Source organism: Hippopotamus amphibius, chromosome 2 (assembly GCF_030028045.1).
Source record: "Hippopotamus amphibius kiboko isolate mHipAmp2 chromosome 2, mHipAmp2.hap2, whole genome shotgun sequence".
Lineage (NCBI taxonomy): Eukaryota > Metazoa > Chordata > Mammalia > Artiodactyla > Hippopotamidae > Hippopotamus > Hippopotamus amphibius.
Window position 1 is genome coordinate 97,437,372 of NC_080187.1, and position 24,152 is coordinate 97,461,523.

Below are 24,152 nucleotides of genomic sequence, written 5' to 3' on the forward strand. Positions count from 1 at the left end.
TTGGTGGCAAAATCTATCCTGAACTGAGATGAGGCTACACACAGCCTTCTCTTCTTACTTCGTGGGACTTTCATAAGTTAGCTGCAGAAATAGTGATGTGCTTGATTCTAGAATGTTATTGCCAATCCCACTTAAGGATGTTGTATAACATATACGACACATACCACCTGGCCCTTCTAAAGTGAAAAGCTCTGAACTCAGAATCACATCTGGGCAGAGAGTTTGGGGTAAAGAACTGTAGGCCTGCATTCCGTGTTTTACGCAGTCTTGCAAATCTAATTTAGTTCCCAGAGGTGCTGAACTCAACTCTGGGTGGCAGAGATACAGAAGTAACAGGGCTCATTCTTTTCTCTACGTGGTTCAGTTGCTTCTCATTTTTCTCAGAAGTGACACTCTATAAAGTGGCCGCCAACAGTGAATTAGTGAATACTGAGTCAATGTTCCTAGGGGAAATAGAGGATTAGGTTCCAACAGTCACAGCATTTTGGTCAAATACTCAATATAAAACCTTGTTTTCTCTGTGTTTCAGTTCAAAGACACCTTATTCAATATATATTATTTAGTCATTAGCGTTGAACTCACAGCCAACACACTTTAACTCCTGCCTGAACGAAGCTCGACTAACACATGCATTTTCTCACGTGGCACATCAGCCTTCTTGCATCTGGGAACACTCACCAGTCAGCACTGCAGCATGATGCTTGGGGGACATTTCAAACAGCAAAATCACCAAGACAAAGCACAAACGTGAAAAATGTGGCCTAAAGACACCTCATCAGGGACACTTCTTTACCATATAAGCACTGAACCTAGAAGGCAGAGCACAGCCCTGTTCGGCCTCAGCTGAGAACATGTGCTTTGTGTGTCTGTGAAGGACCAGCGCTGTGCGGACGCGGGGGTTACAAATGCATTTTAGTGAGTAGGTGAATTCACAAACGTGGAATCTGCAAACAACGAGGACCTACTCATTTCCACCTCCTGCTCACTCACGGCTCGGCTCCTGCCTGCTGGGGAGGGGAGCAAACAACAGGATGGAGACGGTACCTTGGAAACAGCAGTTGTCATGATGGCCGTGACAGATGCCTCCGTCCCGTTCGCCCCGGGTTCATCGGGAAGCTTCACTTCTTCACGTGTGGTTTTGTACTGCACGTTGGAGGGGAAAAAAGGTCAAAGAAACAGACAAAAAGAGTATTTTAAGCTTCTGAGGCTAAACCGTAGGGATATTACTTTGGCCAGACAAGTGTCACTGAAAGGTTCTACCTCCAAGGCCTCTGTTGGCTTCAGTTTTGGAATGGTACCTCCCATGCGGCTTTGGAAGCAAAAATGGAATCCAGAAATCCAACCCCCAGACTGGTCAGTCACCATTCAGTGGTGTCAGAATGTTCTCTCACTTTCATAATAAGGGACCAATTAATGGAGCAATAATGTGAAAGAAAACATGGGCTTTATTTGTAGTGGCTTTAACAGACAGACTCCTTTAGAATCCTTTCAATCATTTTTGTTTCTATTTACTTATTTATTCATTTCTTATTTTTAATCTGGGAAAAAACACCTCATCACTTTGATAAATGTAGCCACCATGACTTTAATAAACATCAAGAACTATATGGTTGTTCCAAAGTCAATGGTCCCTTTAGGGCTGTTACGTGAGTGAGATTTCTGTTGAATTCCCTTCCTTCAGCCCTGTTTGATTCTGCTGGGCTTCAGCAGAGATGTTTAAGAAAGAGCTAGTATATCATCACACCAGGCATAAATGTCACTCCTAGGAGGCTCTGCCAACACCAAGAAGCTTACAAATGACCACTGTGGCTGAACCGCAAAGGCACCCCCTAAATAGAGGTGGTTGTGTGCCTCTTGGAGGTTGGCAGGGAGCAAGTTAATTGCATTTTTGTTGGTCTACACAGAGGTCTCTGTTCATGTAATTTATGTAAATGAATTCAGTAGCTTGTGATAGACTCAGCTGTCTTAAAGTGCATAGATAAACAAGAGAAAGAGGCTTAAAGGAAATGGAGTGAAGAGATTGTTAAAACTTTCCTAAAGGAAAAAATCATGGCTTTGTTACACTGCTCTGAAGAGTGCCAGCAATGGGCATGTAAAGACGAAAGAAAAGACCAAATACCAGGAACACTAGGCACCCGTGTGGGTCCGATACTGATTTTCCAAAACGGGAGGAAAAGAAAAGAGGAGGTGGAGGGCTACTTTTCCAACTGCATTTTATCTGTAGATAGTCTACGTTTCTTCACAAATATAATGTGGTTCTCCAAAAACAGGTACTAGAAGTCACATTTTAAAACACTCATTATTAGCAGGTTTCTGACCTGTTCCAGTTGAGCCCTTCTGGGAGAAAACAAAGCCTAAGGGAAAAGGGAGCTGTGTAAGTTGCAACAGGCACGTCGCTGTGGCTGGAAAGACCAGGGTTACGAAACAGACAGGTCACCTGAAATCCCTCCATTCACAGGTACACTGCCTGCCAACTTTTGATGGGTGAATCCCATTTTTTGGGTCATAGCAGGAAAAAATCTTAATTGGTAAGGGAGAAGAAGGGAGCAACCTGAGGGCAAAAGTCATTATTCTTACCTGCTGAAAACAGGCTTGAACAAGGTTCTCAGGGAACATATTCCTGTTGGAGACATGAAAAGCAGTATTATGTTTAGGAAAAAGGACGTGGTGGGTTTTTTGTTTGTTTTTTCTTTTGTCATACTCAATACATTGAGGGAAATGAGTATGCTACAGAGTTAGCACTCTTGTTCCTCTTCTGACCTCTCCTTTGCATAATAATTCCTTGTATTAAGATTTATTTTTCCCTACTGAGCTTCAACCAGGGATAGAAAGCTCTCATAACCAACTGTCACACTTAACTGATTCGCTGAGTAGCCGACATGCTTGCTGTCCTCGGTGAAACATGCACTGGCAGGTAGATTGCACATTTCTGTTTTCATCGATGAGAGTCCACCGCACTTGTTCCCAAATTCTTTATGTCAGTTGTAAATATCATTGTAATTAATGAATTAAAAATTATGTAAATCAATGCGACATGAGTGTGAGAAGGAAAAAGCAGTTTCTATAAAAACGAAGCTGGAAACTCAATCAAGGCAAGTGAGTAAAATTTTTGTGGTTGCATTAGGTAAAGGAAGACAATCGCAGTAAAAAGAACAACCAGAAGGACTCGGCACTCAGCTTTCTTTGTAATTTCTAAGGGTTTTGTTGCTCTACTTCATGGAAACTGAATCTGGAAATTGTAGACGATGTGTTTATAAAGGCAGCCTAGGCAACAGGAATATGAAATTACAACCAACTGACACACTTGAAGAACAGAACTTGGCCCAAAATCAAAAAACTGGCAAATAAATGCATTTAAGTTTTAAGTATAAACAAAATGTGTAATGCATATTTACGATTCTCGGATTTAAATGCTGTTTTTTTTTTAAATTAACTGACCAATCTCCAGCCCTGATTGCTTCAGATAAGAGGGTTTCTTCTGTACAATTACAAATGTATTTCTTCAAGTATGCTTCAGAACTAACCACCCAATGCAGGCCGGCATCTTAATGCAACAAGTATACTTTAGGCATCTCTGTCCATCCTAAACTCTGACAGAGAACCCTGTTTCTTCCATTCCCTCTTGGAACCGTGACCTGGCAAGCAGGACTGGCTGTGTAATTTGCAGCGTCCAGGGCAAAATGAACATGTACAATAATTCAAAAATTATTACAAATTTCAAGACAGCAAGAGCAGAGCATTAAATCAAGCATGAGACCCTGTGTGACCACACAGGTCGCATGCCTATGAAGCCACCCTGCTGGCCACACACTCACCGGATCAGGTCTAACATGGCATCCACTGAACTGACTTCAGGGGTGCTGCCTGTCCTGTCAATTTCATTCACTTTCTGGGTGAGGCCAGGCTTGATGCTCACCACCAGCACGATACCTGTGACCAAAGATAGCACCCACAGAGCATTAAAAACCTCCCAGGTCACCTGACACCCCTCGTGCATCCATCTTAGAACTGGTAGGCTTGGTGGTATCGGGGATGGGGACCCTGAGGTCCAGCCAAAATACCAAGCCTCAGCAGCTGCCTTAATTACTTTTCCATCTAAATGAAGCAGAAAGAACTCTTTATGTGGGTTTTTTAAAAATGAAGGGGCTGCATTCCAGAACTGATTCTGGAAACACCTGCTGATGAGAATACTCTTCTTTTTTTTAGCTTATGAGATCGGCCTAGGCAGCCGATGGGGTGAGAATAGTTCATTTTCAAACTCAGGGCGCTCACTCTACATCTTTCTGTAACTTTTACCCACAGATGCTGGTTATTTTTCTGAGGGTCATTCAGAATGAGCCTTATCTTCCTTTCATATCACAAGCCTTCAAATATCTGGAAAGCTGTTGTATAACCCACAAAAGGATTTGGGTTAGGAAGTATTGGTCCATGTGACTCTTAGTGGGTGGAATGAGGACAGGAGTCCCAAGGAGAGAGAGTTCTTCTCGTTGTAAAGAAGACCTGTCTAAACAAAGAGCATCTGAAAGCACCATTTTGGCCTCTGGAGGTGATGGGTTCCTCTTGAGGTGTTCAAGCAGAGGTGGGAAGTTTTAGGAAAGACCAGGTTGTTTGACTGCAGGGGAGTGAAAAAGAAAAGGCCCCACGCCCTTTATCACTCTTCCCAAGGAGAAATGCCAGTCCAAGGTGGGTAGGACTTAAGGATGCTGAATGGGACAGTTTTGCTAATGAGAGGAGCCACTGGGCAATAGAGGGGCCATGAATGGGTGTGGTCCACTCTTCTCTCTCAGGGTTGCAGAAAAAGATATAAGCCCAGCTTTGTTTTTTGTGTTGGCCCCCCTCAGGAACCTCATGAGGAGATGCAGCTTTGGTTTAAGGCAAGGTTCAGGCCCTCCTAGGTCCCCTGGCCTAATACCACTAAAATGTCACCACATCCTCCTCATCTTTTATCAATTCATTAAAGCAGAGCTGCAAGGGTCAAGCTGGCTGCAACATCTGAGTACACATCCCTCCTCTCTTCCCACTCTGGGCGTCCTTCCTCAAGTGTCATACTAGGTCACAAAGGATGGATCATACTTTTTTCACGAAGAGTGCCAAAGGTATAACAGCCATATTCCCTTATTAGAACATTCTCCCTCTTTCAAGTGGAATTTACACTTGGCAAGACTGTTAGCTCTGGGTACTATGTGAAATTTGATATGTACTGAAATGCCATATTTCTGGAAATACTTTATAATTATACTCAAAGCCACTATTATGGACTAATTATCAAGTTTAAAGGTTCTATTAGCTCTTGGCTTCACTTCTTTCTACCCAATGATCCTGATAAGGCACAGAACTGTCATCTTTTCTGTTTCTTACTAAAGACATTAATAAGCAGTCCCATGGCTGAAACTGTCAGTATTATATTGTTCATATAAAAGGTGCTGTGCTGACTTCAAGCCAAAATGCTTCATAGTAGTCGTTTGACAGTTGTACTTTCTGATTTAAAAAAAGTGTGCATTTAAAAAACCCAACTACTTTTAAATGGAAAGTCACAATTATACAGAAAAATAAGGATTCAGAAATAAATCTTACCTAAAATTACAGCAATGACAGTGGTACAGAAATAATATACTACAGCACGCAGACCAATTTTTCCAGATACGTTGGAATCCAGTGCCGCAACACCTGAAAGGGGGGAGAAGTCCAATTATATTACTCAAAAAAAATTTCCAGGACTGGTGGTGATTCAATCCTCGAGGTGTGAAAAAAAAAAGAGCTGAGAGCTGTGTCTGCATCTGCTAGGCCTATCTCACACATTTTGTTTGAATAAATGCAATGCGCAAAAGAACCACTTCAGCATTCCAAAGGCAGAATTAAGAGACTGAAGCCTAGAGGGAGGCAAGCTCCCCTCTGGTCAGTCCCCACCACCTCAGCCCACGGTCAGTGCTGTGTCTTTGGCTCCTCTTGGCGGTGGTCATGAGACAGTAGAAGGAGTCCCCTTGCTGCATCTGCTCTAAGAACTTTATCAAGATTTGTACATTATATCACTCAACATTCTTTTGGGATTCAGTATCAAGGAAAAGTTTACCTTGAAGAACTGAGAAAGTTCTTTCATCACATAATAAAAACCATGTAACTCATGACTGTTTCCCTCTCTGCCTTTTTTTTTGTCAGGAATCTCAGAGTCAACTAAAAAAGTAACTTATGTGTGATTATAAAGTAACATATATGTTCATTGTAATTATCTGAAGAAAAGAAAAAAAAACATAAAGATGAAAACAAAAATCACTTCGTGTCATCAGCCATAGTTAATATTCTAGTGAATTTTATTCCCATATTTTTTTCTCAATTTTTTGTAAACATGGCTGAGATAATTTTATAGTTTTTAATGCTCTCTCTTCTAAATACTTATTATAAGCCTTTTTTTTCCTGTTGTTACAAATTCACCTGCAGATAATTTTAAAGGCTACATAATCTTCTGTTATGTGGCTGTACCATAAGGTATTTAAGCATCTACTTAGTGATGGATCTTCCGACAACCTCACGGCCAAATTCAGTAATAAATCACAGTAATTTTATTATCCATCCTGGCTAGCAAATTTCCTTCTTTTCATGAGTTTTAAATTGCTTTTATGTTTACAACCTTATTCTGTATGGCTTGGATTGTGAGACTCCTTAAAATCCCAGTTTTAAAGAGTTGGGATATAAATAAAAATTTCCAAGGGCACAGGTAATCTAAGAGACTTATGACCACATTGTTAGGTCATCTAGTTACAGATGGTCTTTGGCTGCCAGTAAAATGATTGAATGTTACCTGACTAGAAATGGTTGTATAGAATGCCAAGGATAGCTGGCATACATCCCTTCTTGCTAGAAACCTTTGCTCTCTATCAGAGATGCTCATATAAATGGAGTCAAATGATGCATCTCTCTAAGTGGACTGCTTCTATGTGGGTACAAGGCAGATTGAGAAGCGACCAAGTCATCTTTCAGCAAGCTGTCATTTGGAGGTTTCAGACTACCCTGACCTATTTCCAAAATGAGAATCACAGTTTGAATCAAACAATCACCATAGAAAATGATACTTTGAGGCTTTAACACACATGAGTTGTTCCATAACTGTTTGCAAAACATGAAGTACAGCGTAGCAGGAAAAATGAAGAGGTTGTCGTGAGGCAACCCTAAGAAAAAGGCAGTAAAGCTGCATGCTATCAGCAAGCACAAGTAGCTTTTATGTTCACTTCTCACGTTATAAAAGGCCTATCCATTTTTTTTAAGTGACCAGGGGATTATGCTCCTCAAATATAATCGTATATAGTTGATGTACAGGAAAAGTCTGTAAGGAAGCTATTATGACCATGATGACAGAAAAAGTCATCTCTCACTCTGAACACACCAGTCCTCTGGCTGGTGACTGCTCCTTATGAAGTTAATATTTTGAGAGAAGGGGCTCTGTTGTTAGGGGCTCATTCACCAACCTCCGGAGTAAGATTGTGCAATTATCACATGATGGGCATATTGCAACAATCACATACTAGAATAACCTGGATGATAGATTCTGTTCTCTTTCTTTGGGAGAAAAGAATGTGGTGTGCTGAGCAGACTTTCTTTTCCTAATGTTAAGACAATGAAAAACAATAATTCTGCAAGAAACAATAATAACAAAAAAATCAAGAGACACTGAAGGCTACAACTCAGAAACCAATGAACTATCTCATATTTAGTTTTGGTCTCTTAAAAAAGAGCAAACAATAATGCAAATATATAAACTTGCTAAGTGTATTATTTGATTATAAAATGTTCCTATTCCATTTTTGAGCTCCATACATTATTTTGATAAACAATTATAATAATTATTCATAACAATAATGGTAGGTTTAAAAAATAGAAAATCATCAACTTAACAGAACTCCAAGTAACCTGTACAAACACCTGTATCCCTGACCTAACAGAAGACGTATTTTCAGATACATTGTCCTTTGCTAGATATCCAATTTAAGCATCTCCCAGCCCCTAAGGTGCTTACAAGTGACAGGTTCACAAGGCAGCTGCAGAGCTGTTCTCGGGTATGTGTTTCACCCCCTCTCAGGATTTTCTTTCAGCAGTGAAACAAATTAAATCTATGTGGGTAATTGTTTCCAGCATATGTTAATATGTCTTAATTTGTCTTAATGATCTGGCCATGGGCTGGTGCCTCTGCTTTTATTCCAGGTCCCAGCTGGCAATAAAAGGCTTCATAATAATGAGATTCTTAGTGGAAATATTTTAAACAAATACAGCCCCCCAAAGCAGTCAGCCAGCTCCTTTCTGCTGGAGTACTGCAACTATCTTGTACTTACTTTGAGGAAGAGCTTTGTTCCCCGTTTCTCAAACCTACCTAGGTTCTACATTTCTCTTGGATGTATCAGAAATGTATTCAAATCAACAGTCATACTTCTCCACATCTCTAGAGTTACCCTTCTACCTTTCTAGCCACCACTGATTGGGGCAGAGTTAGCACTCAAATCCAGGTTCTCGACGATTTATAACACTATGTGGCGGGGGTGGGGGGGGGGGACCGGTGGCGACAGCCATAAAGGGAGGAAACATATGCAGGGAAACCGCCTAATATTTAAAAAGCTTTATAATAGGAACATTACTGAACTTAACATGAATATGCAATGGACGGATGGATGGTCTAAACACCCCACCTGCCAGTAATAATGATGGTCATTATAATAAAAATGGAAATGACAGTAGACACCGTGTATTGAGCAATGACTGCATGTTAAGTGCATCATCTCCTTTTATACTTACTAAACCCCATGAGGTAGGCATTATTACTCCCATTTTACAGAGAAGGCTGTGGCTCAGAAAGGCTAAGTAACATGCCACGGTCCTACAGCTGGTGAGTGGTAGAGCTGGATTCCAACCCAGGTGTGACCCCAAGGGCCAGATCTTAACCATTATGTCATACTGGGTCTATCCATGTGCTACAAAATTCTAGACCAGCGCTGCCCAGTAGAACTTCCTGTGATGGAAATGTTCTGTCTGTGCCGTCCATTGCAGTAGCCACCAGCTATACGTGGCGAGTGAGCACTTAAAATGTGGCTAGTGTGACTGAGGAACTGAATTTTAAAAAAATTTATTTATTTATTGGCAGCATTGGGTCTTTGTTACTGCACGCAGGCCTTCTCTAGTCGTGGTGAGTGGGAGCTACTCTTCGTTGCGGTGCGCAGGCTTCTCATTGCTGTGGCCTCTCTTGTTGCAGGGCACCGTCTCTAGGCGTGCGTGCTTCAGTAGTTGTGGTTCACCAGCTCTAGAGCACAGGCTCAGCAGTTGTGGCGCAGGGGCTTAGTAGCTCCACAGCATGTGGGATCTTCCCGGACCAGGGCTCAAATCCATGTCCCCTGCATTGGCAGGTGGCTTCTTAACCACCGCGCCACCAGGGAGGCCCTGAGGAACTGAGTTTAAATTTTGCTTAATTTTAATCTCAATTTAAATAGCCACAAGTGGCTAACGGCTACCATACTGGACATCAGCATAATCTCTAGACCTTACCAGAGTGTCCAGCATTTAGTGGGTGCTCAACAATGTTGAATGAACAAACTCAAGCTTAACTTCATTACAAATTTCAGTGCAACCCCTACCTTGATAGCACAGGGGCAGGGGAGAGGATGACCACAAACCAGTTAAGCCATCGTCTCCTGGGTGTGCTTTCCCATCGTCATGACGACCACAGTGCTCTAAGGCCTGAGGCTTATTCTATTCTGGATCCTCAGGGTATTAAATAAGGTGCTCTATGAATTTTATACTGATGCTCTCTATGTGACAGAAAAAGCTGCACTTCTTATGGGTAGTCCTCTCCTTACGAAGGGAGCCCATTTCAAAGATCCACTCCTGTGTCAGAGATTAGGAACTTGGCAGGTTACCTCCTTAGAAACCACTCATACCGGGCAGTTTGGATGGTTCCCAGAGCAGCCAACAAAAACACCTTTCACCCATAACAGACCTCCATGTGAGAACATATGTAGCATCTTAGTGCTTTTCCACCTTTTTTTTTTTTCATTATTGTGTGCTCCACCCTACTTGCCCCTCCTGAACTTTTAGATATTTTTTCCTCATCGCCACCCCATGAAATTTTAATACCGTAAACTATTCACCTGTTCATGAATTAACTGTATATATACGCTCTTTACATGAGAAGAGTAATTCCCCCTCCCTCCTCCCCAAGAACCAGCTTTTGCTGCCTTAAGGACATATTGCTCCTGTTGAGAACGTGTGGTCTAGCTCGATGGATGTTGTCCTGTGAAGGGTAACTTAATCCAGACCTTGGACTCTGAAGATAGCACCTCTCCATCAGATCCTCAGTCACACCAGCCACATTTCAAGTGCTCACTTGTCACATGTAGCTAGTGGCTACTGCAATGGGCAGCACACATGGAGAACATTCCCATCATCACAGGAAGGTCTGCTGGGCAGCACTGGACTCGATTTTGTAGCACTTGCACGGAGCCAGTATGACATAGTGGTTAAGAATATGGTCCCCTTGACACAGGAGAACTGGGAGCTATTTACTGGGTACAGAGTTTCAGTATGCAAGATGAGTTCAGCGCTGGGGGGTGGTGATGCTTATGCAACAATGTGAATGTACTTAATGCCATTGAATTATACATTTAAAGATGATGGTAAATTTTATGTTATGTGTATTTTACCACAATTAAAAATAATTAAAAATTTAAAAACCTTTTAAAATTAAAAATAGAAAAGAAAAAAATATGGCCCCCTTCACTTACTGCAGGAGAGGTCAGATGGTGGGCCCACCTTAGTCCCCCATACGTGAAATATCACTGTTTTATCCTGGGGTTTTACTCTAAAGAGCCTCCTGAATTCCTTGCTTTCAGGCCATGCTTCATGCCTGGTGAAGTCTAGAGGACCGCCTCTCCTTATAGTCCACTCCCAGATCTCAATTCTGGGAGCTACACCTCACAGATGAGAGGGGACTGCACACTAATATGCTGCAAAGCAGGTGCGACAAGATCTGCATAAAATCAAAGGTAAGTGTTTGAAAATGTTTAAAGCAAATGTCTGCTGAATGTAATAACAAAAAATAGGGCCAGTGTTTTTTGTCTTTGTTTTTTATAACTTTTTCTAGCAATTCGTTTCTATTACAGTTTACAAAGATTATTGATCCGTGCAGATTGGAAATTTAAAAAACTGGATCTTTCCCACCCACTTTAAAAACTGGATGCTCTGTAAAGCACTGGTGCAGAGAACAAGTACCATGGGCTTTCAGAGGAGCCAGAGGTGTCACCAGAGTGAGGTGACCAGGAGCAACTTGTAGCAGGTAGCATCCAAATTGGGTAGAAAAAGATGAGCAGGATTCTGACAAAGATTCTTTGCTTGGTCACACTTTAGTCAGGCTTCTGAACCTTCTCTTAGGCCGTCTGTATACTTCCTTGCAAAATACAGTTTTAGCAGGAACCCTGCTAAGTCATTTTAGCCAGAACCCCCTACCCTTGATATCTGATCACCCTAGATATCTGATCACGTTCCTTATCCTCTACCATCTCCGAGATGATGTCTGATTACTTTGGCATGTCTTCAACATGAATCTGGTTGGGTTGGTTTAGCCAGAATCGCCCTCACCCCCGGTGTTTTCTCTAAATAATTGTCCATCCACGGACCCCCACCTAATCCTTGGCTATAAATTCCCACTTGTCCATGCTCAGAGCTGAGCCCAACGTTTCTCCCCCACTGCAAAATCCCATTGCAGTGGTCCCTACACCTGACTTTATGGTCCTAGGTAAAGTCTGCCTTACCATCTTTAACAGGTATCATGGAATTTTTTTCTTTAACAAATCCAGTTACCACTAAGTCCAGGATTGTCCTTTAAAACCAGGGATAATTTTGAGGCTGAGCTGTGACCTAGAAACAGAGATAAAATCCAAGGTAGTCCTGGAACTTAGGGGCACCTGCTCGCTCTTTAAGAAACGACACTTGTTATTTCACCTCCGGAGGAGGCTTGGATGAGCTGGGGTGCTGGCTCCGGACCAAAGCAGTAACAATCCATTAGAATTTTTTATAAAAACACTGCAAAGGAAGAAGTTGCCATGTGCTAAACAGTAGCATGTTTTAAAAATAAACACCCGAGGGCAAAAGACTCCTCTGAGAGCTCTCTGATTAAGCTACCACCCACTGGAGAACAAAATTTCGTGACAATCTCTCTCCACCTTGCCATTAAGGTGTCAGAATTAACTGTTATTGGAAGTTTTTTTGGTCTGGCATTTGATGGTGCTCCACAATTGTCAATGGACACATCATTCAAGAAACTCATTGTTGCCCTGGGGCATCCCCTCATCCAGATGACCCCTGTCTCCCCATCACCAGCAGAGAGGGAAACACGCATAGGCTTCGTTGGGACACCGTGGGTTCACAGCCTAGCCTTCTCCCAGGCCCAGTTTCCCTATCTATGAAGTGGTGGTTTTAAATGCCCCTACCTTCTAAAAGGTAACTGTGAGGAGGCGAGTGAACAAACCCATCTTGTACACCTGTTGTGAGGGTTAGAGACGATCTCTACAGCATGCCTAGAACCTGAAGTTTACCCGGTCAATACCCTCCATTATTACTGAATGAAATGATCAACATGAAGTGTGTCACTGAGCACACGGAAGGCACGTCACAAGTGTTAACTCGTTCCTTCCCTTACTGCTTCCATGATCCTTCCACATTCCTTCATCACGTGGCCACTACAGGGATCTTTTTAAAACATAAATCAGGCCATTTCACATGCAGGTGTACGCCTCTAATGGCACTCAAGGTAACATACAAAATCTATGTATGGCTGTCTGCCCCCAGCACCCCTTCCCAGGCTCTGGTCCCCAGGAAGCAGAAGGTTCCAGAATGGAGCTCAAGACTCTGCATCAGTCTCAAGTGCTGCTCTTATGATCTGTGTAATCTTGGAAAAGTGGTTTAATCTCTCTTCAACCTCCTGTTTCCTCCTCTCTAAAGACAGAGAGGTAAGGTCCCACTTACTTTCATTGAGTTGCTATGAGGATAAAGAAATAAGTTCATTCCCCAGAGAAAACAAGGCTGGATATGCTCTCACTTTGTTGATCCAGGGCAGCCTGGATGAATACCCCTGGCATGTTAAAAGGGCGAAAAGAGAAAAGGTAGAGGGCAGCATGCAAAATACATTTCTCTGCACACTTCACCTATGACATCTATTTTCCTTAGAGACATTAATACAACGAACTCCCTTAAAATAGGTTCTACCACCAAAATAAACTGGTCCCCAGCAAAACAAACTAAAGGCTCTCACTTGCAGCCCTTGTCAGCAGGTCCACATTTGATGTTCAAAACATTTGTCAAGAAGCAATGGGCTGGTCTCCTGGTTCTTCAGCAACCCAGGAGCTGTTTTAACTTTTTTTTTTTTTTTTTTTTTTAACACCATAGAGGACAGTGGTATTTGTAGTTGGGCCAATTTCTCAGAAGACTCAATGAGCTGTTATAGGCGGCTTCTTGTTCAATAAGCATTAAACACACCTCAGAGGATCTAAGGAGCTTAGCCACTCTCTTCAAAGTCCATGCTTTGACATCAGGATAGCTAACGGCTCAGTGAGACTTTTCTGGCTTTCTACCACAACCTAATTATTACCGAGCTCTCTCTCCTTACCTTACAAAATTGGTAGCTCAGGCCTTTGGGGAGAAGCTGCTTGTATGCTAGGTAACTTAACACTAGTGGCAGAACAAGCCTTTTCCTATTGTTTTCATTGCCACAGTGAATGCATTGTGTCAACTCACCTGTGTGGGCTTGATTCTAATATTGGCCCTGTAGCTTCTGATGCCAATGTTGGGACTGTCTAGAAACCTCTGATGGTGTCAGACAAAAAAAGAGTAAATTAAAAAATCAGATAGCTCTTTCAGTGCACCATGACATAGTAGTATCGTTACCCCTATTTCACAGTTGAGGACGTGTTAACTAACTTGCTCAAGGTTTCACAGCTAGTACATGTCAGAGCCAGGATCCAAACCCAGGCAGTCTGGCTCTTAACCACTAGACTCTCCGGTCCCTCTGTGACGGATACTGACAAAGATTCTTTGCTTGACCACACTTTAGTTAGGCTCCTGGACCTTCTAGCCCTGACTGTGCACTACACTGTAAAATCTAGTTTGAGCAAGAACCCTGCTAAATCAGTTTAACCAAAACCCCCGACCCTCAATATGTGATCACTCTCCATGCTTAATCAGGTTCCTCCGTCTCCACCAGCCCCCAGGTGACATCTGATTACCCTGGCCTGTCTTCAGCAAGAATCCTGTTAGATCAGTTTAGCCAGAATCCCCCTTACCCCTGACGTTTCCTCAGTAATTTTCCACCCACGGATCCCACTCCTCAGTTCCTTGTCTATCAATTCCCACTGGCTCATGCTGTATTCATTTGGAGTTGAACCCACTCTCTTTCCTGCACTGCAAAATCCCAGTGTACCTCTACCTGCTGTGACAGTCTGAAATAAAGTCTGCCTTACCATCTTTGAGTGTCACTCGATTTTCTTTTAAACAATACTTCCCCACCTGAAGCCTGTTCAGGGTGTTCCTTTGGAGAGAATGGCACAGGTGGGAGTCACTGCTCTAGCTTGCTCCCCCAGGCCTACAGGCTTATGTCCAGACTCCCCCAGGAAGGCACACAAACCCCGTGAAGCCATGCCCTCACCCTTCCACTCCCATGCTTCCTCCCCAGGTTTGCAGCATTCCCAAGTCTCACTGTCCTCCCAAGATGCCATGCCTTCTGCTATTTTCTTTTGCCTGGAATGCCTGCCTGACTTCATTAGCTTCCTATCTCTTCTTCAAAACTCCACCCAATGTTTCCTCCCATGTTCTCATTCCCACAAAGCATTTACCACACAGCACTGCAATGCAGTCTCCCTTTCTTGAGGGACAGGACTTCTCTTGATATTATATCTTGTGTGCCCAGCACAGAGCCTGGGAAATCAAAGATGAAATGAATGAATGAATGTAGTCTCCCAGACCCATGTATTCCACAAAGAGGGTTCCTTAGAATCCTCACATGATCTCTCACTCAATTTTTCTTTTTTTAACAGGAGAAAAGTATACACTTTTATTTCACACAAGTTCTACATGACATAGAAGCCCTCAGAAAGAATGAAGTCTCAAAGAAATGGCAAAACCTACTTGCTTTTATGTTAGATTGACAAAGAGAGGCAATTGTGGAAAAGTGACTAAACTATATAAGGCTCACTCCATTTTTTTAATTTATTTTTTTAAAGAAACAAAACCAGCTTAACTCAGTTGAACAGAGCTGTGAACCAGCCTAGTACTGGCTAAGACAGAGGAAAGCTCATTTATGGTGAAGTCTCTGGGCTTCACTATGTCAGAGACTGAAGCAGTGAATATTTATCTTTTGCCATTTTTCTCTTTATTACTGTGGCCAAGTGGCACATTCATTATGGGAACTCCATTCCTTATGTACACAATGTACCCCTTCCTTCTTCGGAGAAAACACATTGTAGAAATCCAATTAACATAATAAGTCCTCTGGCTTCAATAGCTGTGTTCTAATGCAACAAAAATTTCTTGCTGGTCTTAGGGAAATGTTTAATTCATGTGTGCAAAACTGTTTAGGCCATCTTATTTTCTTGGTTCCCAAACAAGACTGGGAAAAGAGAAAGGAGGCACTTCTTGAAATGCAGCCAGAGTCCAGTGGTTCCAGATGGTGCAAATGAGGTAAGATGTTCATTCTCAGCCTGTGTGACTTTAAGCTCCAGCAGTAAGTTTTAAATTTATAATCCATCTTGAAGTGGCAATTTTCATAGAGACTCAACTATATAAAAAAAACCCACCAATGTTTCAAGATAAGCATGCTTACTTTCCCCCATAGCTGAAGTTGACGTTGGATGCTCTTAGCTACCTAACAGCAAGCTGTACAACCACGTGATATGTGCATCTTCAACTCTTATACCTTCTTGCCAACAAGGGGACTCATGGACCTGACCAGCAGAAGACCTGGGGTCCATGACCAGGCGATGGCAGGAACTTCAGCCCCTCACAGGGTTAGTTTGTTTTCACACAGTTAAGCAGTGTTTGTTGAATTAAACTGAACCTGTTTCAGGGAGGTACATGGCATGATTCTTTCCACTGGAGGATGTGGGATGGCTTCCTGGCACATAGTGGCTTCTGAGTAAATGAATAGGTATCCTTAAAAAAAAAAGCCCTCTCTTATTTTGGTGACCATTTCAAAAGTTCAATCACTACGTTGTAAATATAAAACATAATACTGTACATCAGTTATACCTAAGTTTAAATAAAGTGTACTTTTATCATTAAAAAAAAAAATGCCCTCCCCAGCCTGAAGGATTCAAGTGTATCATCACCTGCAAAGTCTGAATTTAAAAACAGAGGTCTCCAAATACCTTGAGATGACACTTCATCTGCTGCATCCTCCATTCTTCAGTGTCTCCTCAGGGTATTCACACCCATTGCTTGGTATGAGTAGCATTTGCTTGGTATGTTGGTTTGTCACTCAGATTCCATCTCAATTAGACTGTATCTTGAAAGTTAGAATCTGGTCTTAAATTTATCTCGCCAGAGGTCAGCTGCCAGCTGGCATCCTATTTTTTTTTTTTTAATAAATAAACATTTTATTGGCAACTCAGTCAGGCCCAATCATTTACATATTATCTATTGCTGCCCTTCTGTGATAACCAGTTGGAGAGCTGGGCAGGGACTGCATGGCTCAAAAGCCTAAGATAGTCTCTTTTTTTCTTTGTAAAGGGCTTTACAAAAAAAAGCTTTCAGATCCCTGCTTGAAAGGAAACCTACTCACACATATAGTCTAATAAATACTGTTTATATCTAAGCCTTAATAAATACTGCCTCTTGTTTAATAAACTACTGTTTGTATCAAAGTCTTGGTTAAATCAGTAATGGAAAACCTTTGCCCCTAGAGGTGAAATCAAATGGTGTTATTCCAGCTTCTGCATCAGGGGACTAAGACAGCATCCTAGAAAGATGCTCAGGGAATCTCTCGGAGCAGGAGCTGAGGAGCTGTTCCGTTCCTGTGCTGGAGGCTCCAGTCATTATAATTTAGATATCAAAGAAAATGTGACCTGAGTTCAAACTCACTGGCTGATAAGACCTGGGCCAGGATTTTCCAGAGCCACAATTCTCAGGCATGTTCATAAGCCATTTCCCCTGCTATTTCCCTGGTGGTGTGATGTAAATACAGCTTACAGACCCTAATGTTAGCAGGGCCTAAGCACAGATATTCTGCATGTGGCACGAGTCCCGCAGGACGTACGTTAAGGGTAGGATTCTGTTAGCGCCTACATTATCCACCTCTGAAAATGCCTTGAGATTACATCTATTGTGCCTTCTCTCTCTTTTTTCTGTTTTAAAGCAAATTCCAGACATTATGTTATTTCATGCCTACATAATTCCACAAGCTTTTCATAAAAGAACATTTTCTTACATAACTAAATGCCGTTGTCACTGCTAACAAAATTATCAACGATTTCTTGATAGCATCTTGTAACCAGTGTATATTCAAATTTCCCTGAATAATGTGACATCTGGTCCTCATCATCATGGGAAGAGAGATTCTTCCTGTTTAAATAAATAGCTATAAAGTAAGTATTTTTACGTCAGCAGAGGCTTTAATGGCAGAGGTTTTGTTCCTATTTGTGAATTTAGCAAAATTATGCATGAGCACAGATTATTAGTCTTGGGTCTCAGTTTTGCTGTGTCTCTACCACTAATTTCTGTACCCTTAGGGCACTCACTCAACTCTTGCCTGCTTCCAACATGGATTCTCCTTTGTTCTAATAAATGTATAAAATAAGCTCTTGATGTGCTGGATTTATAAAGGCTTTTGAAACTTGAAAACTGCTCTTCCTGTGTATTTTCCACAGCCATCTTCTGCTTTACCCTCCTGGTTCTGTGGGGAGACTGAGGACCAATGCAGGGTTTGGGGGAAGGACCACACACCAGGTAAAATGGTGCTGAGCTGCAGGGACAGGGAGCAGAGGTGGGGAGGAGAGGGGCAGGGAAGCTACCAGACAGAAGGCTGGAGGGGCACAGCAGAATCCATCCCACTTTCTTTACCTTTTTTTTTTTTTTTTTTATAAATTTATTTTATTTATTAGCTGCGTTGGGTCTTCGTTGCTGCACACAGGCTTTCTCTAGTTGCTGAGAGCGGGGGCTACTCTTCATGTGGTACGCAGGCTCCTCATTGTAGTGGCTTCTCTTGTGTAGCACGGGCCCTAGGCACGTAGGCTTCAATAATTGAGGCACATGGGCTCAGTAGTTGTGGCTCACGGGCTCTAGAGCACAGGCTCGATAGTTGTGGCGCACGGGCTTAGTTGCTCCGTGGCATGTGGAATCTTCCCAGAGCAGGGCTCGAACCCGTGTCCCCGGCATTGGCAGGCAGATTCTTAACCATGGCGCCACCTAGGAAGTCCCATCCCACTTTCTTTTTAAAGAAGGCAAGAGGGTGGGAGGGAGGGAGGAGGGGGGAGGGAAGGAAAGGGAGGAAGGGAAGGAAGGGAAGGATGCAATAAAATACAAAATAAACCAAACAAAAATAATGTGTGTTTGCCTTGAAAATGTAAAGAAAGCTCAGTGAATCACTTTTTCTTAGTATCTGGATCTAATCATTGTTAGCCATTTGGTTTTGATCCCAACTTTTAAAAATGTATATAAATTTTAATAAAATTTGGATTGTACACAATACCTTGTTGTCTAACTTTTTTATATATATTTATTTATTTGGTTGTTCCAGGTCTTAGTTGCAGCAGGTGGGCTCCTTAGTTGCGACATGTAGGCTCCTTAGTTGCAGCATGTGACCCCTTAGTTGCAGCATGCATGTGGGATCTAGTTCCCTGACCAGGGATCAAACCCAGGCCCCCTGCACTGGGAGCTTGGAGTCTTATCTACTGTGCCACCAGGGAAGTCCCTTGTTGTCTAATTTGTTTTATCCTCCTACTTTATATTATATTAGGAACATTTCCACCTTCAATAAATATGTTTCCAAAACAAAGTGTTTAATATTTGGTATAGAATCCTAGCTTATGGGTATAACATACATTTATATTGCTTATAATTTATCACCATTATAAAAGAAAAAATGTTACCATGAACATCCTTGTGAAACAGAAGGGAAGGGAGCAGGACACAACCTTTGAAAGAATGACACAGCCCGCGGACATGACATAAACTGATCAGAACCAAATGGGTCCAAGATGGCGGACAAGTTGACTTCCACTAGACCTTGAGCCTCAGTCTACGCTCACTGTAACGCATCAGCAAGCTAAATGACACACCCACAGGTGCCATGACAGTTCTTGGGCAGACCATAAGGATCCAAAAGTGGGCAGTGGCCCAATTCCTGGAAATCCCCACCCTTTCCCCAAAATAGCTGGAATACGCCTCCCACTCATTAGCCTATGAAATTACCCACCCCTATAACAACTGACAACCCCATATCCTGGTGCCTTTCTCACCTGAGATAGTTCACACTCTGTCTGTGGAGTGTGTTTCTCTCTAAATAAATCCACTTCTTACCTATCACTTTGTCTCTCACTGAATTCTTTCTACAATGAGACATCAAGAACCAAGCTTTAGTAAGTCCAGACACCAGGTGAGTGATTCTAAATTAAAAGACAATGGGTTCAAGTACCAATCAGGGTTTTGGCTGGGTTTGAGTCCCAATCTGAGGTGCACAGTTTCACTTGTACCTAAATCTTTGAACATATCTCTGATTATTTCTTTATGGTAAATTCATCAAAGTAAAAATACTAAGTGGAAAGATGAGAACGTGTTCCTAACTGTCCCCAGAAAGTTTGTTCCAATTATATAGTAACTGAAAGTGAATGAATGAGCCCATTTTCCCATAACCTTGCCTTAGTATTATTATTATTTTTTCCTTCTAATCTGACAATTTAAAACACGAATATAGCATCACTGTTTCCATTCTGCTTTGTTCATGTCCCTTGAATCATTGACCGTTTTATCACTTTATGTCAAAAGAATGGGTAGTGGTTCTGCTTTCTAACTCCTGTTTAACTGCTGGGGATTTGGTGAAGGAAAATTGTAGAAATTTCCAAACCGGGCTACACCTTCAAAAAGCAGCTAGGCTATGTGAATGGAATGCTGAGGGTTGCAAATGATTTTCTTAGATTATTTGCAAGGCTGAGTTAGCATCCAAAACAGCCAGACTGCAAAAATCTCACTAGTTATTGAACACCAAGAGCAGTACATACTCCAAACATCCTACAACTAGTATATGCATACATGTATTATTACCTTTTCTTCTAAAACCTGGTTTACTGCATGAGTTTTGGATTTACTGCCTAATCTGGATCAACTTTCCATACCTTCCTCCACAGACATAAGTATCAATCACTAAGTAGTTTATGAACCTTGTACAACTGCATGCAAAATACAGTATATATGCACAACTGTGAACACTTCTCTTGGGAGAGAGTCCAAAGCTTTCATCATGTTCTCAAAGGAGCCTAAGAAAAGATTAAGACTCTTTGATATGGAGAAAATTCCAAGGGGTTGTAATGGCAATGCCTACAGGTGATGGCAGGTAATGTAAATGAGTGACGTAGATGAGGTATTAGGTAATAGGGAGTGGTGGGCACTATGGAATCCTCAAATGCATTTGCTCCAAGTAAACAGAGTTGCTGTTTCTCAGCTCCAAACCACTGTTGCTGTGTGGGAACACAGCACCAGTGTTTCCTGATCTTATTTTTTTTTTCCAGAGGAAGCCAGAAACCTCGATGCTTACATGAAGTCTTCCAAATTTTAAATGTTCACAATCATTTCAACAAATAAACATCATATGGTACAAGTGACTGGTCTGCTGATTTGGCCCTCTGGCTACAGGGCCTAAAAGAAGCCAGTCATTTCAAAACATAATTGTACTCTCTTTAAATCTGTAAAATAAGTCAAGAACACCAACTCCCAAGGGACTCTAGTTTGATTGGCGTTTGGCACTTCATAAGCTCAATGGCCAAATCCACAGCTCAGGCAATGCAGTTGCTGAATATAGAAGATCCTGACAATGTCCACATAGACTATTCTATGTAGACTCTACATAGATCAGTGCTAGGTCTCTTTAGTGGCAGTAGAGAAAGATGTTCTAGAAGAGGGCATACCAAGAACCCTAACTGCCTGGTTGTACAAAACCTTGATTTTCAATCTGGCAACACTAGTGATCACCACATTTTACCTACTGCCAGAATGAAGATAAGGACAAGAAACTATGGAATGCACAGAAAAGCTTGCCATATCCAGACAAATGACATTTTCGTAAACAAAAACAAAATTAACCTCTATCTACATAAGGGTGCTTGTTCTTTAAAGAGACCCTGCAATATAATGATCTTACAAGGAAAAAAAATCATTTCCAAATTCAATTGCTTCACAAGTTCAGATTTAAGAAAACCAAGTTTTTAAAATATGGTGCCAACCCATCATTAAACCTTTCCCACAGCATGTGACTGCTGGTCCTCTGGGCAAATTTCCAGGGCAAGTATGTAGCAAGTTTTAAGTTCTGTGGAGGAGTGGAAGTGAGTGAGGAGAGGGGACAGAGGACTCTACAGGCTGCCGCTGACAGGGTATGGGGCAGGACGGATGCAGCTGAGAAATTAATGAGTAAACTACTGAAAGCATGATCAAAACTGACAAGCACATTTTCCCTGAGGACACTGGCTGACAGCTCATTGACCAAATATGTCTTTTTCCCTCTTTCTCATAAGACATTATACGGCTGGTCAAATCAAGATCTGAGCTGTGATGGACAGTGCTGCAGGCAGAGCAATGCCACTAAGCAATGCCACTTTGTGAATAATGACATATTTCACCCAAGCAAATAGACACTTTCCAAGTGAGGGTGTTTTGTGTGTGTGTGTGTGTGTGTGTGTGTGTGTGTGTGTGTGTGTGTTGCATCCAGATGCATTTAGATTTTTTTCCTTAAAAAGAAAAGAACAACTCAGGTGATGGGACGGCTCCTTAAATAATCATAGAAAACATCAGGTTTTTCAAGGTACCTGTAATCATGCTGGATATGATTAATGGTAAGACGATGAGTTTCAGCATTCGCATTAGAATTTCTCCAGGAAAGGAAAAGTAGAATTTCTCCAGGTTAGAGAGCTTGCTGTATTCTCGAACCAAGACTCCCATGGTAATCCCTAAGAAAAACAAGGATTGGAAAGAAGAAAGGAACAATATTGAGTTCTTCTGTATGAATCTCTATGGAAAAATAGCCCCCTGTGCAAATTTTAGTGGCAAGAAAAACAATTTTGATGATCTCCCATGAGTCTGTAAATGTCAGTCTTAAAAAAACAAATCACATTTTAAAACGTAATGAGTAAAAGTGCACGTTATTCAATAAATCTGTAAAAAGTATAGTTCATGTGAAAGCTTTTTTCTTTTCTTCCCCTTCAATTATATTTACTATCATGACAAAACATCAAAGACTACTGTGAGAAGGAAAAAAAGTTCATCTTAGTCAACCCAATATAACTATTATTTTTATGCACCACTTTTATACTACCTATATTTTACATATTTTATAGTTTACATAACAGCTCGTATTTTTCTCAGTCTTTTAATAATAATTTTAGTTATACTGTTTTCTCTTTTAATTGAAGTATAGTTGATTTACAATGTTGTGTTAGTTTCAGATGTACAGCACAGTGATTCAGTTATACATAGACATATATATATTCTTTTTCAGATTCTTTTCCCATATAGGTGATTACATGATAGAGTATAATTTCCTGTGCTATACAGTAGGTCATTGTTGGTTATCTATATATAGCTGGGAAAATGTTCAATATCAAGAAACATACATTCTCTGAAAGCCTGCCTTAATAAGACTTCTATATGAACTTCACTTGTGATGACTCTGACAACTAAAAAAAAATCACAAATTTTATCAATCAATATTTCTTCTTTATCCTCTTCCAAATAGGCTCTAATGACATCTAATTGCCCTACTCCACCCCATCCCCATGAACCCTCACTCCCTACTACCTTTTATTAACCAAGAAAGAAAATGAATTGGGATGTCACACATCTTTTTTTCTCTTCATCAACCTCTGATGGATGACATACATGCTAATGGCAGTAAAATGACTGGAGGGAAGGAAGATTCAAGGAGCATATCACTGGATATGTTAATTCACAAATTCAAATAATTAGTATGTGAAAATTTAGAGTTATTTGGGTACAGTTAAGAACTCTAGGGCAAATGAAAAGAGATGTGAATTATAATCAATACTAGAGTTTTCATTTCAATTCTGGTATACTTTGGTATACTTCTCATGCCCATTAGTAGACCAGATATATAAACTTCACAAGACAGATCTGTGTAGTAACCTTATCTTTAGCTTACTTTTATTTTCCTACATATTCCACCTTTGCTTGATCTCTTTATTTTGTGCATTCATTACTGAATGTATTTCTGATCAGCCATTTAAAATTATTTTTGGAACAAACATATACATGTAAACATTTCTCAAATTGCAGCCAAAGCAAACAAAAACGCCTCTCTGTTATCAATCCTATTTGGCACAGATTTCAAAACTCAGTGTTAGAGACTCCTGAATGGTTAAAGACACAAAGGATTCAAAACATTTTAAGCAAATTTAAAAAGCATGTTGTGCTCACTTCTTACTTAATAAATTGCCTATGTTCAGCTGTTATATATGGAACATAACTATATTGTGCTGTAAGGATGCTCTGTAATGCTCAGTGCCTTAAACAAACAAACAAACAAACAGACATTCTCTCTCATACTATTTAGGTTGCTTCAAGTAAACTTTTGGCTTGTATGTCAAAGAAAGCTCTGTATGTAAAAATAAAGGAGATGTGTCTGTGCTTAAAACCCAGCCACAAAAGCACTCTGTTAAGTAGCAAAAGAACCCACATGCTCCAGTCTTAGGGTTTACATTACCAATGATTAACTGTGCCTCTAATCATCTCCACCCCAAATGAATGCAGGGTGTTTAGAAAGAAATATACTTGCTATTTTTCAGCCTTTAACCAGATACGGGTTGTTACAGGAGAGATAAAAAGAGTCACCACAAGGAATCATTTAAAAGCAGTCAAAGGTGACAAGCACTGTGAATAGGTTACTGTATTTAGTAATGAAAGCTTTCTATCAT

At 41.1% G+C, this 24,152-nt stretch overlaps 1 protein-coding gene across 1 annotated transcript in view; it reads right to left on the reverse strand.

Moving 5' to 3' along the window:
- The window catches only part of SLC1A1 (solute carrier family 1 member 1), an 80,227-nt gene that overhangs the window by 16,079 nt on the left and 39,996 nt on the right, over positions 1-24,152 (reverse strand). Inside the window, exons 2-6 of the mRNA XM_057721333.1 lie at positions 22,032-22,172; positions 5,575-5,667; positions 3,816-3,930; positions 2,578-2,620; positions 1,045-1,143 (exon numbers count right to left, since the gene is read on the reverse strand). Coding sequence (XP_057577316.1) covers positions 1,045-1,143; positions 2,578-2,620; positions 3,816-3,930; positions 5,575-5,667; positions 22,032-22,172 — 491 coding nt within the window. The remainder of the gene's footprint in view (positions 1-1,044; positions 1,144-2,577; positions 2,621-3,815; positions 3,931-5,574; positions 5,668-22,031; positions 22,173-24,152) is intronic.